General features: G+C 41.2%; 1 protein-coding gene across 7 annotated transcripts in view; it reads right to left on the reverse strand.

The window, feature by feature from the left end:
- The window catches only part of ATP6V0A1 (ATPase H+ transporting V0 subunit a1), a 91053-nt gene that overhangs the window by 29742 nt on the left and 42680 nt on the right, over window positions 1-18631 (reverse strand). For all 7 annotated transcript variants that reach the window (XM_088442447.1, XM_088442450.1, XM_088442445.1 and 4 more), the window contains exons 6-12: window positions 14382-14464; window positions 11372-11498; window positions 2647-2729; window positions 1700-1793; window positions 761-973; window positions 433-583; window positions 169-308 (exon numbers count right to left, since the gene is read on the reverse strand). In XM_088442447.1, the coding sequence (XP_088298573.1) occupies window positions 169-308; window positions 433-583; window positions 761-973; window positions 1700-1793; window positions 2647-2729; window positions 11372-11498; window positions 14382-14464 (891 nt within the window). The remainder of the gene's footprint in view (window positions 1-168; window positions 309-432; window positions 584-760; window positions 974-1699; window positions 1794-2646; window positions 2730-11371; window positions 11499-14381; window positions 14465-18631) is intronic.

Below are 18631 nucleotides of genomic sequence, written 5' to 3' on the forward strand. Positions count from 1 at the left end.
TAAGAAAAATCAGATAAATGCTGCAATAGAAAAAATGGGACCAATTAGGCCATGGGACTTTATTTTTATATATAATTATCCTTTTGAATAATACCAGTGCCCATCCTATTTGTATCTAATTCTTTTCGCACATAGGTAAAGAGCCATGTGTGAGAGTATATAATGTACCTCATTATCAGTCTTTTGGGATAGAATTCGGCTCTCTCTCAGGACCATCCAAACCGCAAATAGTGTCATCAGTACACCATGTCCAAAGTCACCAAACATCACAGCAAACAGGAAGGGGAACGTGATGATTGTATATGGAGCTACAAGGGAGGGAACGCCGCATTAAAACATGAGTATTGACCACTTATCCCATAGATTAATTCAATAAATACTGTATCATATATTTTTAACCAATAATGGATCTATTTAGTGCATTGGGCTTACCTGGGTTTATCTCCCGGTAGCTTCCAATACCATAGGCATCCACTAGGTTTTGGAAACCATAAGTGAATTTGTTGGTCTTGTTGTAGGTTGGTGGGGTCTGGTTAGTCTGCATTCTGTTCAGGATGGAAGGGACAGTTGATCCACTATGTTCCTAAATGAGATATAAATGTACACTTGTATAGCAAAAACCTGTTTATTGAAATTAGTGAAATTACAAAATAAATAACTATGGTAGCATATATATTAATATGATCATGTAAGCTTCTTTAATAGGGACTATGGATGTATACAATGGAAAGGTACTGGGAGATGGTATGACAACACTCACTGTTCCTCTTCGGAGAGCAAATTGGATGGAATCCAGATCAGCCACAGGGCACCAGACTTCTGCAATTAGGCACTTCTGGGTCACATCAATGTTGCACAGGTTCAATGTATGGTAAATGGCCTTCATCTTTCGGACCTTGATGAACCACACACGTATTGTCTTGGCAGCAGCCTGGAGGACACGCTGACGATGGTCTTCAGTTTGATTGAGGACCTTAAAAGTGCAAAGACAGAAAAATGGACATTGCTTCGTCAACCCGGATCCCAATCTGCAGTTGTTTCTAACAGATGATAAAACTAACACTGGTGCTGCTGACTGAGGATGACTGGTGCTGGACTCACTGAACTCTGCCCACTTGCTTTGAATGCTAATAGGACAAGTCTCTTCAGTGCCAGCTTTCTTTCTGTACATCAGCCCTTCCAGTACATCCCCATAAGAGTTTAACAATGTCCACATATACTGATGAGCATAATGGGCACTCTATGACATGGGAACCTCTAGTCAGTGAAGTGCAGGGAATTACCATATGTTATTTTTAAAAAAACAAACACTCACAAAATTAATCTCTTTAATACATATAACTCAAACTCCATAACCTCTCACTAAAGTCTACAGATTACAGGAGAAGTTTTCATTGTTTTTTTTTTTTTCTCATTTAAATGTAATATGACCTTGGGGTTTCACGTAGTGTTAGGAGCAAATCCAACTAAATAAAACAAATTTGCAATTGGACAAACTATGTTGCAATGTAAGGTGAGCAATTTGGTCCCAGTGAGCTTTCTCTGCCACCCTGTTCCAAACTGATGATGCCAGCAAGATAATGCAATGTAAATGTGTGGACTTACTACTCTCACTTTCCCCCCCATGAAAACAGCACGGCCTTAGGAGACGCAATATAATGAATATCTCTTTATGTGGACATCCTGTTTAAGGTTTTACCATTTGAAGATCATCGATTCTTGTGTTTACTCCAGCAGCCATTTCTTTGCGCTCTTGTGGTGTCTCTGGACAAGGATAGAGAGAAGCTCGGAACCTGAGGACAGAAAGGGAAATAAAACATGTATTATTGAGATAAGTAGGAACACACAGGCTGAGCTACAACACATAAAGGGTGTATGAATAGATGCAGTAGCATAAAAATTAGAAAGATGGGAGTTACTGTAATATACTTCACTCTCTACTTCTACATTCCTGAACATCAATGTGAGATTTTTTATCATTGTACTGTTTTGCTAAAATAAATAAAGCTACAATAAAACCTAGGTTGTTTTTAACAAAACACAACCAATATCACCAAGTAATTATGTAATAACATCTCTTCCCCTAAATTCCGGGAAGGATCTGTGAATGGATCCCGGGATACCAGGTGATGCTGCCTACCTGGTCTGACTAAGGCAGCACAGAGGTGATTTCTGGACTGAATTTTGTCTTGGAGGTGCTACTAAACCTCAATCAGTGCTCTTGAAGGTTAGTTTAGGCAAGTCTAGACATAGTGGTGCCAGGGTGGAGAGGAGATGGTGACCCCATCATCCTGGCTGTGGTTGCACGGGGGGCTGAACTCTTAAATTAAGAACAGAAGCACAACTGATTCTCGTGGTAGAATAAATAATCAGTTGGGATAGGGGGATGGATTAAACCAGCAGGAGTGGTCAGTAATGGCAAGTTTCTGATAGCAACTCAAACCTAAGGCATGGTGGCAAGGCAAATCCTTCCTGTCAAAGGTTAAACATTAGCGAATACCTGGCATTCCCATGTAACCTGAACACCTATCATCTAGTTCATTTAAATACAGTAGGACGCTAAATAGAAGACAATATAGAATAGTGACATTATTTTACATGCTGTCACACAAGACATGTTCTAACTTATTAAAGATCCTCCCTTACCCTTCACAGATCTTTTTAACTCTGTTCTTCAGCTGGTCCCCTTGGAAGAATATGATAAAAACGGATTTATGAACACTGTCCCCCTGTGAGATTTAAGCACACAGATAATGATCATACACTGAATATCATGGCTATTGGAATTGGTAAGATCTATTAGTTACACATACAAATAATGTAAACAAAAATTATAAATATCCTTATCATAATATCTACTAGTAATGCTGTATTATGTGTAATTAGATAAGTTAGGTTGCAAACACAAGACAATTAAGAAGCCTTTTTTAAATTGCTAAGGAACTTTGGGAACCTTCCATGTACGGAACTATTCACACCGTGGAGATGGGGATGTTAATATGCACAATGAAAATGCCAAAGCCTATAAAGTTGTAGCCACAGCAAATAATTATACATAGTAAAAAAAATAAAAGCCACAATTCTACAGAAGGTTAGTTCACAAATCCCACTTGTGCTGTAGAACAGAAAAGAACTAGGAGCCATTATTTTTAATTTTTACTGAGAAGAAAATCCACCTTATATACATTTACGCAAATGATCCCAGACTGATACATATCGGGTGGTGTCGCAATTCTGCATTTGAAAACATGGAAAAATGTGTAATCATAAGAGTTTGATTGCTAATAACAGTGATCGGTTGCTAGTACCCCCAATATTTGTGGTTCCGCTGCTACTATCCACATCTGTCGTGGCATTTTTCAGTCAAATGGGAGGAGGGTTGGAGTAATTTGAGAACTCCAAACATTAAAAATATATGGCTTTTATGGTTCCAGGTAGCTGTTTTGACCTTCTCACCACACATAACATAACTTCACAAGCTGTGTACTGCCATGCTATGTTAACAGTAGGTGTGTCTCACCCTGTTCCACAGCTGTGTTTAGACTCTCACATAACAGTGTAGCACAGGTACAGGAAATTAAGGTATGTAACAGTAGGTGTGTCGCGGCCACTGTTAAAGAGCTGCTTAGTGACTCTCACATCAGTATGTAACAGTAGGTGTGTCTCAGCCACTGTTCCACAGCTGTGTTATGACTCTCACATAACAGTGTAGCACAGGTACAGGAAATTAAGGTATGTAACAGTAGGTGTGTCTCGGCCACTGTTAAAGAGCTGCTTAGTGACTCTCACATATCAGTATGTAACAGTAGGTGTGTCTCAGCCACTGTACCACAGCTGTGTAGTGACTCTCACATACCAGTATGTAACAGTAGGTGTGTCTCAGCCACTGTACCACAGCTGTGTAGTGACTCTCACATACCAGTATGTAACAGTAGGTGTGTCTCAGCCACTGTACCACAGCTGTGTAGTGACTCTCACATATCAGTATGTAACAGTAGGTGTGTCTCAGCCACTGTTCCACAGCTGTGTAGTGACTCTCACATAACAGTGTAGCACAGGTACAGGAAATGAGGGCATGGTAGGTGTGTCGCAGTAAGTGTTCCGGGTATCTATGTATCCCCTCTCGGGCAGCAGATAGTCACACATGTACAGATAGTTGTGCGGCTATGTAACAGTAGATATCACACAGCAGCTGTGAGGCCTAAGTCTAATTTCAGTATGTGTGCATCATGCTGGTATTTTTTTCTTCTTCTGAATACATTTTGTTTAAGAACGTTCTCACTTTCAATGGGAAACTCTACTAGTTAGTTGGTTGGTTCTAGCAGGTTAAGAGGAGACAGCCTGACCGACAATACTGTAAAACAACAGTTCTGCAATGTTCTGTCCAGCATTAAGCTAGCTGGATGCAAACGCATTGCCACATCACATAACCCTCCACGCTTCCGCTGTCACAAATGAACCGTTAGATGCAGATCAGTATGTACATGATGTGTATAGTGGTCAGGCAATGAACTGTGGCCATGTGCCAATGTCTTATCTTCAGAGTCAGGTTGTCCAATACACACAACAGAAAGATGGGATTTGGCTCTGGCAGCGAGCACTGCCCACCGAATGTTCTCTGCAGATAAGCAGCCTAAGTACAATGACTCATTTAGGGAGCATTTGGCTTCCTTGCCAGAGTAAGAGGTTCATTACTTCTAAACGTGGAAATAACAGGGCCAAAATAAAAAATATACCTGTGTAATCAGGCCCTGCGTTTGCACTGAATCAAATTTTCTAATAACACAAGTGGTGTAATAGAATAGAATAAGTCGAAATCATAATGAGATATATCATAACATTGTAAATTTAGTTAGAAGATACAGCAATATTATTGTACTGTATATTAAAATAGAAAAGAGCAGTTGCGTAATTATATATCATTTAGCAACTGTCAGACTAGATTGGGCAAACCGTTTAAACAGCAACTTTTTTTTTTTTTTTTTTAAATGATAGAAATAAACATTAGCCATGAAAATCCTCCACAAAGCAACATAACAAATAATTGTAGGCTGGAGCATTAAGTCAGAACACGTGTACCTTGTGCAGCCTGGGTGTCTAACATTTCCGCACTAGCTGAACATGAGCACTGAAAGCAGGGGATAAAGTGGGCCGGAACTGCATCTGTCACTTGTATTTGGAGACAGAACCAGTTCCACATCCTCCAACCCCCCTCAACCCGACGCCGCAGAGAGACTTCATTTGCCGGGCACCTGCTGAGATTTTGTTACCAGCGGGGGCCCCGTTTCCTCCCTGCAGCACCAGCCGGAGGCTGGAACTCACATACCTGAGCTCCGGCTTCCACAGTGTGCAGTGCACTATGGGAGAGGCGTCATGACGTCTCTCCAATAGCTCAGAGGAGGGTAGTGTCTAGATTGCCTTCGGAGAGGACCCTGATGTAATCAGCTACTGTCCAACATCATTCCCTACCATCCATGGGGACATAGAAGGGGAATATACTCTTGAGGCGAGCATAGCGAGCCACAGTGCCCAAAGCGTGGTGAGCGAAGCGAGCCCTCGAGGGGACAAGTTTCTTCTCTAGGTGAACTTTATGGGCATGGATCCGCACTTTCGCCATCACTGCATGTCACTTCCAGGTCCCTAGCGCGCAGGGGAAATAAGTTCAAACTTCAGAGAAGCAGCCAGGCGGACCAGATGGCAGCGGACGCGGTAGTGGGGCTTAAGTATTAGGTTTTTTGTGTGTAAGCAGCTTCACTATAGGGGGTATTACTACTGGGGGGCACTACTACAGGGGGCATTACTCAGGGAGCACTACTATTGGGGCATTACTCAGGGGGCACTACTACTGGGGGAATTACAATTGGGGGTATTACTATTGGAGGCACTACTACAGTGGCATTACTCAGGGGGCACTATTATTGGGGACACTACTACTGGCGCACTATTACAGGGGGATTACTAATGGGGGCATCACATAGAGGCACTGCATAAGGGGCACCACTCCTGGGGGCACTGCATAAGGGGGACCACTACTGTGGGTTCTGCATAAGGGGCACTGCATAAGGGGCACCACCACTACTGGGGGCACTGCGTAAGGAGCACCACCACTACTGGGGGCACTGCTTAAGGGGCACCACCACTACTGGGGGCACTGCATAAGGAGAACTACCACTATTGGGGGCACTGCATAAGGGGCACCACCACTGAGGGCACTGCATAAGGGGCACCACTACAGTGGGCATTGCATAAGGGGAACTGCCACTACTGGGGCACTCCATAAGGGGCTCCTCTACTGAGGGCACTGCATAAAGGCACCACTACAGTGGGCATTGCATAAGAGGCACCACTACAGTGGGCATTGCATAAGAGGCACCACTACAGTGGGCATTGCATAAGAGGCACCACTACAGTGGGCATTGCATAAGGGGCACTGCCACTACTGGGGGCACTGCATAAGGGGCACTACCACTACTGGGGGCACTGCATAAGGAGAACTACCACTATTGGGGGCACTGCATAAGGGGCACCACCACTGAGGGCACTGCATAAGGGGCACCACTACAGTGGGCACTGCTACTACTGGGGGCACTCCATAAGGGGCTCCACTACTGAGGGCACTGCATAAAGGCACCACTACAGTGGGCATTGCATAAGAGGCACCACTACAGTGGGAATTGCATAAGAGGCACCACTACAGTGGGCATTGCATAAGAGGCACCACTACAGTGGGCATTGTGTGTAAGGGGCACTACTGCTGTGGGCATTATATAAGGGGCACTATATAAGGGTCACTACTACTGTGGGCATTGTGTATAAGGGGCACAAATGTGGGCATTGTGTAAAAGGGGCACCGCTGTGTGTCATACATGAATAAGGGACACTACTATGTGGTGTAATGTGAATCAATATTGTGCTACTGTGTGGCGTAATTTGAATTGGGAATACTATTGTGTGACTACGCCCCTTTCTTTTGGGACCATGCCCCTTTTTGGCGCACACCTGCAGCTCGCACTGTACCTTTATTACAAAAACACTGAGAGGGGCGGTGAGTTCCACCACTTCTCTAGGACCACTTTAAGCACTGCCAAACTCTGAATTAGTAGTGCAATAAAAGGGAAATATTAAAGTGTTTGCATGCGCTATCACCTCTCATGCATTATATTCACAAAAGGTGTATTTTAGGGGGGTATAATAACGAAACAGAGTGTTTGACCTCAAAATCTAAAGAGGGACAAATATTAAGTGCAAAACAAGCTGGGCGTTGCTCTTAATATTAGAGGTACTTTAAATTTTGAGGTCAAACCCGCAGAGAAATATACCCTTTAGAACATATAGTGCAAGGCTTTCTGTGCAGGTTATTCTTCCTTCAGTCAACGTTCTAGATGGTGGGTGAAAACTATACAAATGTGCCTATGGATATATCTAAGACCAATCAGTAAATATGAATACAGGTTGAGTCTCCCATATCCAAAATGCTTGGGACCAGGGGTATTTTGGATATAGGAATATTCCGTATTTTGGAATAATTGCATACCATATTGAAATATCTTAGGAATAGGGCCCAAATCTAAACACAAAATACATTTATGATTTATATACACCTTATACACACAGCCTGCAGGTAATTTTATACAATATTTTCAATAATTTGGTGGCTCAAACAAAGTTTGTGTACATATATGAAATTCATGTATGTGTCATATACACCTTATACACACAGCCTATAGGTCATTTTATACTTTATTTTTAATAATTTTGTGCCTTAAACAAAGTTTGTGTACATTAAACCATCAAAAATCAAAGTTTTCACTATCTCAGTCATGCCAAAAATATTCCGTATTTCGGAATATTCCGTATTTCTGAATATTTGGATATGGGAGACTCAACCTGTAGATCGATAAAATAAAATATGAAAACAGGTTGTCTAGATCAGCCCTATGATGAAGAATGCAGAAGAATAGGGCTCCAGAGCACAGCTGCCTTAGGGTAGATAGACAGAAGACCTTCCTGTATTTGTGTGCTGGTTATTGTGATATGAGTAAGGAAGTCAGTTTGTTAATCAGTGGGGTCTGATCTCACTCAGAAAGCACTTCCTTGGCTGCACAATGGATAATATAACATTAACAGAGAAAGCACACCCAAGCAGTCATTACACCATACTACAAAGGCATGGGTAGGTATAACAGCAACCAACCAGCTACAGTTCCTTACTACATAACTGATCACTGGCTGATGCAATTTGTAAACAATTTTATATGTTTAGATCAGGGAAGGGCTGGTCAGAGGGGAAGGAAGGCTTTTCACAGATGAATCCTGACACAGAGAGGAATGGGATTTAAATAACTATATACAGAATCTAGGTGGCAGAATAGCTCTTTATGTAAAAGACCATAAAGGCACATAGGGAGCGCTTAAAACACTTATTTAGAGTATAAATGTCTATACAATTATATTAAATATCATATAGAATTTATATTAAAGGATAAAAAATGAATTAATACATAGAGAGCAGGTGGTGAGCTGATCTTACAACGGGGAGGTTGAGATATATGCCAGTTTTTCAGACACAATGTGACTATTACTATTGGAATTCTTTCCGTCAATTATTATGCTGTGGATTTTTTCCTACGGAGCTTACTAAGTGGCTTAATATCCAGCTATTGGAACACCTGGCTCTCTATGTATTCATTCATTTTTTAGCCTTTAATATATGTATGTATTTTAGAAATTCTATGTGATATTTAGCTTTTAGAGTATAAAGGGTAAATTTACTAAGATGTGAAATCTATTTAAAAAGTGATGTTGCCCATAGCAACCAATCAGATTCTACTTCTCATTTATCTAGCACCTTCTAGAACAGGGGTTTCCAACCACGGTCCTCAAGGCACACTAACAGTCCAGGCTTTAAGGATAGCCATAGTTGAGCACAGGTGACTTATTTAGAACCTCAGTTATTTTGATTTAACCATCTGTGCTTTAGCATGGATATCACCAAAACCAGGACTGTTGGTGTGCCTTGAGGACTGAGGTTGGGAATCACTGTTCTAGAAGATAATACCTGGAATCTGATTGGTTGCTATGGCCAACATCACTTCTTAATCATACTTGCCGACTATCTGGCTGCTCCTTCCGGGAGGGAGCAGCCAGATCGACAGAACAGGGGGCGTGGCCAGCAAAGGGGGGCGTGGCCAGGCGGGCTGAAGGCCGTTTCCGGGTGTGACAGGGGCGGGGCCACGCGATCGCGTCATTTTGGCCCCGCCCCCGCTACACAATGCCGAAATACAGGCATTGTGAAGCAGGGGGCAGGGCCAAAATGACACGAATCGCGTCAGCGGCCCCCCGCTGAAGGGGGTTTCTCAGGTACTGACGGGGAGGGAGACAGGGGATCGGCGGCATGCGGGAGGCTTGCCTGCCTTTCCGGGGGGGGCGGGAGCTGCACCCGTTTATCGGGAGGCTCCCGCCCGAATCGGGAGGGTAGGCAACCCTGTTCTTAATAGAACTCCCATCTTAGTAAATTTGCCCCTAAATGTCTATACAATTATATTAAATAAGTGTTTTAAGCGCTCCCTATGTGCCTTTATGGTCTTTTACATAAAGAGCTATTCTGCCACCTAGATTCTGTATATAGTTATTTAAATCCCATTCCTCTCTGTGTCAGGATTCATCTGTGAAAAGCCTTCCTTCTCCCCTGACCAGCCCTTCCCTGATCTAAACATATAAAATTGTTTACAAATTGCATCAGCCAGTGATCAGTTGTGTAGTAAGGAACTGTAGCTGGTTGGTTGCTGTTATACCTACCCATGCCTTTGTATGGTGTAATGACTGCTTGGTCTTGAATAGTCTTTCAATATTGTCCATTATCTAGTAGCCAGAGAATACTTTTTGGGAGCTGTTATTAGGATAAACATCTGCTATATTAGTTCAAAAATTATTGCGCCTGATTCAGATTTTTAGGATCTGTTGGTTGTTTAGCTTTATGTAAAAGCATACTTCACAGCAATAAAGAGATCCTACTGATTTAGACTCATACTGCAACAATGGCCCGTATTCAATTTGAGGCGAAAAGTCCTGACTTTTCGCCTGCTGGACTTTTCACCTCCTTCGCCTGTTTTCTAGGCGGAAAAGTATTGCGCAAGTGCCTGATATTCCCCGTATTCAATTTGAAAGGACGCGAAAACGGGAACCGGCGAAACTTGATGTGGCGAAAAAACACGGGAATTTTCGGGAAATCATCCTTGGCCCCCCCTAAAGATGTCCAGACATGGGGGATCACTATGGGTACCCCCGTTTTTGCCTGCTGAAGGGAAGTCGGGTTTTTAAATAGCAGCGGCAGGTGCATAAATGTGGCTTTGAAGAAGATGATGCAGAAGAGCATTTAGCAATTTTTTAGGGGAAAAGTAACTATGCCCATCAAATTTGGGGTACATGAAAATGGGTGCGAGAATATTTTTAAGTCCCTAAAATGATTTTTAACAATTCTTCAAAAAAGCACACTACTACAAGCAATGAAGAAAACACCTGCCGCATACATGGGGACCCCTCTGGATTGAATTTATCCATTTTACAAGTGTTTTCCCTATTTATTTATTTTTAACCCCAAAATGTTAAAACATTTTTGGGATGTCCCTATTTTTTTTTAAACTTTTTTTGTTTACACACATCGTTTTTAGGGGCATTCCCAGGGGTGCAAGTTATTTTTTTTAAGCCTGCACCCCTAAACTCCAATTCTGCACTTTTTTTCGCCAGCTAAAGGCTGGAGAAAACTTATCCCCGTTTTTTTACATTGACTTTTCGCACCGGCAAAAAGTCTTTGTGATTGAATACAGGGATAATGACAATAGGCGAAAATTACGTAACGGGTTTATTAAGATAAGTTAAGATAACGGGTTTTTGCCTCAAATTGAATATGGCCCAATATGTGAGAAGCAGTTTGACAATTTATAATATGTGTAGTAGAATGTAGCTGGATTCTTGAAGAAGTGGGAAAAGCAGTGAGGGTAAGAACAATAAAATTAATGACATTTCACACTTATTTGAAATAGGGATCAACAAGCAATAATTCAGGCTCCGCAAAAGCTCAACTCATAGTAAGCTCAATAGTTTGTAACACCAACGTGTCCTTATTATAATTATATAGCATTAAATGTAATAATAAAAGATAGTCACTGACTTAACTATCCAAGGAATAACATCATGCTTTTCTTCAGTCAAAAGCCATCACACAAAATGTGAAGTGCCAACATACATCCTGGCATGCAACTCACCACCTACTTATATGTAGAGATTAAATTGCAGGTTGCAAGAGGACAAACATTATGCAGGAGCAAAATATTCATAAGTTACATGATACGAGTAGAGAAAGTCCTCTTACTGTCACTGGATCTTCCAATGGGTTTTCAATTTCCGCTTGTCGCAGAAACACATTGCCGCGGCAAACTCGCCATAACATCCTCTCAAAGGTGGGAATCCTTTCACGATTAATCACTCCAGCCACAAAACTGAAAGGGTATTAAATAGTGCAAGTCATGTCAATAGATTGTCATTTTCTGGAGTCCTGTGTACTTTGAGTTGAGGTACCCCAATGTCTGTGTATTAGGAGGAGGTGAGAGGTGCATATCATAATGTCCTATGTATTAGGAGGAAGTGAGAGAACATTCTGATGTCTGGGTATCCATTGGAGGTGAGAGACACCTGTCATGAGATCTGTGTATTAAGTAGAGGTGACTGGTACCTGTTCTGATGCTGTGTATTAGGAGGAGGTGAGTGGTACATGTTATGATGTCTGTCTATTATGAGGAGGTTAGTGGTACATGTTATGATGTCTGTGTATTAACCACTTTACTGGCTAATATTTTTTCCAAATATACCCCATAATTGTAATCTTTTTATTATCAGATTATGTACATAATAGCTATTTAAACCAATTTCAGTATTTTATTATCAAATATAAAGTTAAAATTGCAATGCAGCCAGTGCAGGTGGTGTGCGATCCTTTCAGGGTCACCTACCGCAGTCGACCCCCGGCACTGATCCCATGGGTTCAGGCTGAAAGAACACTGTCTTCCTACAGCCATGGGTTGACGATCCTTTTAGGAACGCTCCCCCCTTCTGAAACCCAGCCGGCAAGAGGAGGCTGGGGCAGTTGCTGCTGCGGGGCTGGCCAGGTGAGCTGAGCTCGAAAGCTGCTGGAAGATTAGCTTCCAGCAGGCTCTTCTGAAAGAGAAATCCCAGCCTGGAGTGGTCAGAGCTGATGCCAGGCAGGTGGTTAAACAGAAGTCCTGTTATCTGTGTATAACAGGGTGAGAGAGAAACAGGTCATGATATCTGTGTATTAGAAGGAGGTGAGAAGTACATGTCATGTTGTCTGTGAATTAAGTTAAGGTGACAAGAAGCTATCTGTGTATTAGTAGGTTTTGGTACTGATCTCTGAATATTAGGAGAAGGTGAAAGTTATGTATCCAGGCACATGTACAAGGTGGCCCAAAAGCCATCATACAGTACAAGGGGAATATTAACACTTAACTTTATTTCAAAAATACGCTTTACTTATGCACTGAAGTGCCAAAAGTCATGGGATAGCAGTATGTAAAGTTATGGAAGGTGATGTCACCATTCTGTGACATCTTGGAAATGCCCAGACCTGCATCAGTTGTAATCTGACATCTCGTGAGTCAACTGAACACTGGCTACTCTGCTCATGGCAAGGCGATGTGAATTATCGAAGTTCGAACGAAACATGATAGTGGGTGCCAGACAGATGGGACTTTCCATTTCCAAAGTTGTGCAGACTTTCAACATTCCTTGATCTATGGTGTCCTGTGGGTACTGGGAATACATCATGGAAGGCATTACCACCCACCGTGGACAGCGCAGTGGCTGACCATGGGTGCTTATTGATCGTGATTAGCGGTGTCTGGCCAGAATTGTCCGTGAAAACAGACAAGCGACACTGGCTCGAATCCCATCTACATTTAATGCAGGAGGTAGCAAAAGCATATCTAGCAGGTGATTGCAGCGCTCTTTAGCTACCATGGGATATGGGAGCAGAAGACCCACCAGAGTGCCCCTGTTAACACTACGACACCTGACAGCGCCTAACCAGGGCTCGTGATGACGCTAATTGGACCCTGGAGGACTGGCAACATGTGGTGTAGCCTGATGAGTCATGATTCCAGTTGTTTTGGGCTGATGGTAGGGTTCAGGTGTGGTGCCGATCCCATGAGGTCATGGATCCCAGTTGTCAACAAGGCACCATGCAGGCTGGTGGTGGTCCATATTGGTGTGGGGTGTGTTCACATGGTGTGGGTTGGGTACGCTGGTCCACCTGAACATGTAAATGACCGGTAACCTCTGCGTTGCATTGCTTAATGGCCATTTGCAGCCTTCATGGACTTCATGTACCCCCACAACAATGGAATATTCAAGCAGGATAATGCATCGTGTCATCAGTCCCAAGTTGTCCATAATTGTTTCGAAGAGCATTCTGGAGAGTTTGGACGAATGGTGTGGCCACCCCGTTCGCCCAACATGAACACAATCTAGCATATCTTTGGAACATGGTGGAGAGGTCCATTGCACCCAAGATCCTGCACCTACAAATTCAAGGAGCTGTGGGAAGTTATCCAGATGGCATGGGTCAACATCTCTCCAGAGGTCTTCTGTCCATTTGTGGATTCGATGCCACGTCGAGTTGCTGCACTTCGCCGGGCTAGAGGGGGTCCTACACAATAGTAGGCATATATCCTATGGCTTTTGACACTTCAGGGTATATTGAATGATTTTACTATTACCCTTCAAGAATGCATTTGTCAAAAGACAAATGCATACAAATCATTCTGATGGTCAGATCAGGAAGCTGTTGTAAGGTTGATTATTAGGAAACATGGAAAAAACACACACACAAACTAGAGAAGTTCAAAAAGCCTGGAAGTGTTACAGACAAACCAATAAATGGTTGTCCATATAGGCTACATCAATTGATGAAGTTACAACCGATGTGGTGCTATGTGCGTTTGAGACATAAAGGTTGAAAGCAGAAAGCAGTGCCAGTAGATGTCATGCATAAACTTCTCACCTGGGAACTTATTTACTGATGATGAAGCCACTTTTTAAGTTAAGTTAACGGAGAACATAATCACATCTGTTTGTGTCTTCAAAGTAATGGCAACCATGTGGTGTATATTTTGTGAATAAAGTTATATTTTGTTAAGAAGTTTTCATTTCACTTATATAGAAACTGTGGACCACCCTCTATAATAAGGAGGTCACATGCCCTAAGATCCATGTGTTTGCAAAAGGTAAGACAACAGTGTGTTCGCAAAAGGTAAGACAACCATGCAATAATACTGAAGATGATAAAAGCTCTAAAGTCTGTACTATACCCAAGTCTTAGTGGGGCTCCTCTTCCTATCTCGCTCGGCTCCAAGAGTGATGATGACTCCTCCAGTAGGTCGGGATCCGCCATCTGCTGATGATGATGCAATTGAGCCTGAATTCACAAACCAATTAATAACTAATCAAAACAGTTAGTGGCATGCAGGGAGCCATGTGGTGTAAGGCAAGAGAGCCAGGCGAAGAGGGTACACACAGATTAGGAGGGGAGGTCTATGTATAAAGGCAGTCACTTCTTAAATTAATCTAGACAGAGGCACAGACTTCCATCGCTATTCGCTGAAACCTATGCTATGATATGTATGTGTGGAAAAGAACGTTAACTGTGCACCCCCAATGACAGAAAATCTAGAAGGCATTTAATGAAAGGTATTTATTTACCTTTTGAAATATCCTATGTAACATCCCAGATTACTGACATGAATGGGGAAAAATAAAAACTACTAAACTATCTAAAAAAAGATGATTGCATAAATACATAGACCCTGGAAGAAAGAATGTTCCTTGCAGAGGCTGCAGAATAGGAATGAACGTCAGAGCAAAGGATTCTGGGTAAATTATAATCATACTTATAAAATCAATAGTCAATTACTGAATCTTTAAAGAAAACAGATTTGCTTCACTTGCTGTCATTCCAATCTTGAATGAACACATGAAATCTGCTACCAGCAATATAACAAAACAAGGTTTTAGGACTAAATAATAATACAAGAAGGGACTAGAATTCTGGCACTATCCCACAAATGAAGCATTTACTATTCATCACAAAAGATAAAATAAACAAACACTTCCCTTAATGCGATGATCACTTTCTTGGTTCAATGGGAAGTATCAAGTTATAAGCAGATATTTTCCATATATGTAAAACAAAGCGTGATAACGCAACATAGTGCAATGAAATAGTTTAATAGACTGAAAAATTCACAATATGTTCAACATTTACACTGATAAATGTTCAATAACTTGTTTTTTATCAGAGTGTAAATGTTGAACATATTGTGAATTTTTCAGTCTATTAAACTGTATTTCATTGCACTATGTTGCGTTATCACGCTTTGTTTTACATATATGGAAAACATCTGCTTATAACTTGATACTTCCCATTGAACCAAGAAAGTGATCATCGCATTAAGGGAAGTGTTTGTTTGTTGTTTGTTTATTTTATCTTTTGTGCCAAATAGTAAATGCTTCATTAGTGGGATAGCGCCAAAATTCTAGTCACCTCTTGTATTATTATTTGATCTGTTTTGGGGTTTAGTTTAGGGGTGTTAACCCAGACTGGAGTTGGGCAGCTTGAAATCCCTTATTTGCGCCAAGGTATAGTAGCTCTATCACTTTGTTAAGGTTTTAGTACTGTAGTTAATGTAGCTTCTTGTGATGCTACTATTTTGTATTGAATTAACAGTCTGAATTCTTTTGAATTTTTCATCCGACCTACTACTTCTGTGTAGAGCAGCCCACTAATCACTGTAATAAAAGGGCTAGGCAAATAACAAAATGTGAATAATGGCAAACACAAGCCACATTTAAAAAAAAAAAATTTTAAATCCAGTTTATATTGAAAGAAATGGCTCCCTGGTTCCTTTACGGGAGTTATTCAGACCTATTTTGCAGCAATTCTTGGCTTTATTCAAACAAACATTTATCTGCAAAAAGCGACATCAAATGGAGAACACAACACTGTGCACAGTACTCTTCCGCGGGTCAAATTAAATGACACACAAATATTATAAGCCATAGAGAAAATAAAATAAAAAAAATAAAAAAAACTGCCACTAATATGGAGGAGAATAGATTGGTCAAAAAAGAATGTAGTGGACAAATATGAACACAATTAGGAAGCCTTTAATAGCAATAAATTATTAAGGGATCCAGGATGATGTTGATTTGATAGTATATACAGTCACATATTAGCATCAGCTGTATCCACCATTAATTGAATCCTGCCTACTGTAAATTATTATGCCACAAATGGCAGAATAATATGCAAGAAAACAGAATAAAACAGAAAAAAAAGTTATTTCCAAGCTCCAGACCTCACTAGAGGGAGAAACCAATCGGCAGTCACAATGTGACACACAGAAAATTGGGGAATTGCATATACACAGATGCTTGGTCCACAATTCTGTATTAACACCTTCTACAATTAATTCATTATATAAAATATGGTAAAATATTAAAATATTTCCTTTTGCACTCAATTATTCAAAGCCTTGCAATAAGTAGTATCAGAAATAAGTTAAAATGGCTGCCAATACTTGCCTTTACAGAAACTAGACAAAAACAATGAATTGGCATGAAATGGATCTTAAAAAGGTGAATTACAATAATGTGCCTGGAAACCTTAATATTAAATGCTTGGAGACAATGATGACATAAGACAAAAGGGATAGGCATTGAACAAAATAGCAGTGCGGACAAAGCAATAATTAAAGAATATATATGTAAAATGGCACTCTATCAACACAAAGACAGGTATTCTAAAGCTGTAACCCTACTGTTGTCTGCTGCAGGAGGCTGGACTACAGTACATAGACAGCTGCAGTGTTGGACCGGGGAAATGAAGGGCCCACCGGGAAATGCAGTGGTAGGGGCCCAAGATTAAGGAGTGTGGCCAGCCACCACAGAGGTACTTGGTCAAACACTTGAGAATACATGCAAATAACATGGCCCTTTATAAAGGAGGGGGGCAGAGGTATGTCAGGACAACCACATTGACTAGCAGGAGGGCTAATCTTGGTTTAGTTTCCATACAAACAAAACAAGCACCAAAGTTCATCCATGATCCTGCTCCACCTAGTTTCTGTTCTCTAGAGGAGAGGGTGGGGCCTACAGGGGATTTTCCCTGTACCCCTGTGGGACAGTCCGACTCTGGACAGCTATGACCTTAGATTGCTTTCATGCAACCAAGGACAAATATCTATGATTAGCTGTAAATATATGTGGCAGCCAGTCCCGTATGGAACCGCCTACACATTATCTCTTGCTAATGTTAGGAGTAACCACAGTTAGCGGTTATGGGTAAGACTACCCATTTAGCCCTGACCTGAAAGCCATAAAGAAATGCAATCCAAAACCTTTCATCAATAATAGTGTACAGATACTGTATATGGTCAGATTTAGGATTAACTGTAGGTGAAGGGCAACAACATAAAGAATGAAAATATAAGTGATGAATATTTTATGGTAAGAAAATAAAATGTAACATGTTCAAAATTATAAACTATGAAACACATAAGGAAACTTACAAAAAATATAGCACAAATATAAAGATACAAGGGTGGTTCAACAAGTAAGGTAACAAGACCTCTCACGTGTGTAATATTCTCGATTTTATTATAATTTCCCGTCAAGCCAGAGCAGGTAGACCACTTCTTCTGGCCATTAGACTGCACCTCATATAGGTTATACTATCCCAACATCAGATGTAAGATGGCAGGGCTAATTGAAACATGGTCTAACATGGAGGTGCGTAGTGTGATCAGATTTCTGCATCTAAAGGGTACATCAGCAGCTGAAATTCATGGCCAACTTGTCGAAGGTGTACGGTGATAACGTCTGGTCACAGAAACAGGTTTTGGTTTGTTGCACTGACATTGATAACGGCAGGACAGATGTTCAAGATTAGCAGCGATCTGGGCGGCCAAGCACGTTATCAAAGGCAGTGTACCAAACCAAAACCCGTTTCTGTGAAATTATGTTATCACTGTACACCTCGCCAAGTTGGTGATAAATTTCAGCTGCTGATGTGCCCATTAGATGCAAAAATCTAATCACACTACGCACCTCAATGTTTGGACAAGTTTCTGCCATCTTACAAATGATATTGGGACAGTCAGACTGATATGAGGCACAGACTAATGGCCATGAGTGAAATAGAGAACATTACAGAAATGAGAGTTCTTGTTACCTAACTTATTGAACCACCCTCATATATAGAAGGCTGCACCCTATAAGTGCAGCAAAAATGTAAATCAATACAATTTGGTTATTGCTCTATATTAACACTAAATGAATATTACACTATTTTTTTTCTGATTAGTGAAGAGTCACCATCTTTTTAACATTTCCAATTGAATAACACAACAGGTCATCTTGAAGATGATCCCAGGACAAATAGGGCCTTATTGTACTCCTGAGTTAAAATGACAAATATAAGTGACGTTTTAGCCCAATACTTTGGGAATTTGTGTTTTCTAGCAAAGGCTCTAATTTTTAATTAAAATGAATCTCGAGCATC

This window comes from Taudactylus pleione, unplaced genomic scaffold (genome assembly GCF_031769625.1).
Source record: "Taudactylus pleione unplaced genomic scaffold, aTauple2 ptg000018l, whole genome shotgun sequence".
Taxonomy (NCBI): domain Eukaryota; kingdom Metazoa; phylum Chordata; class Amphibia; order Anura; family Myobatrachidae; genus Taudactylus; species Taudactylus pleione.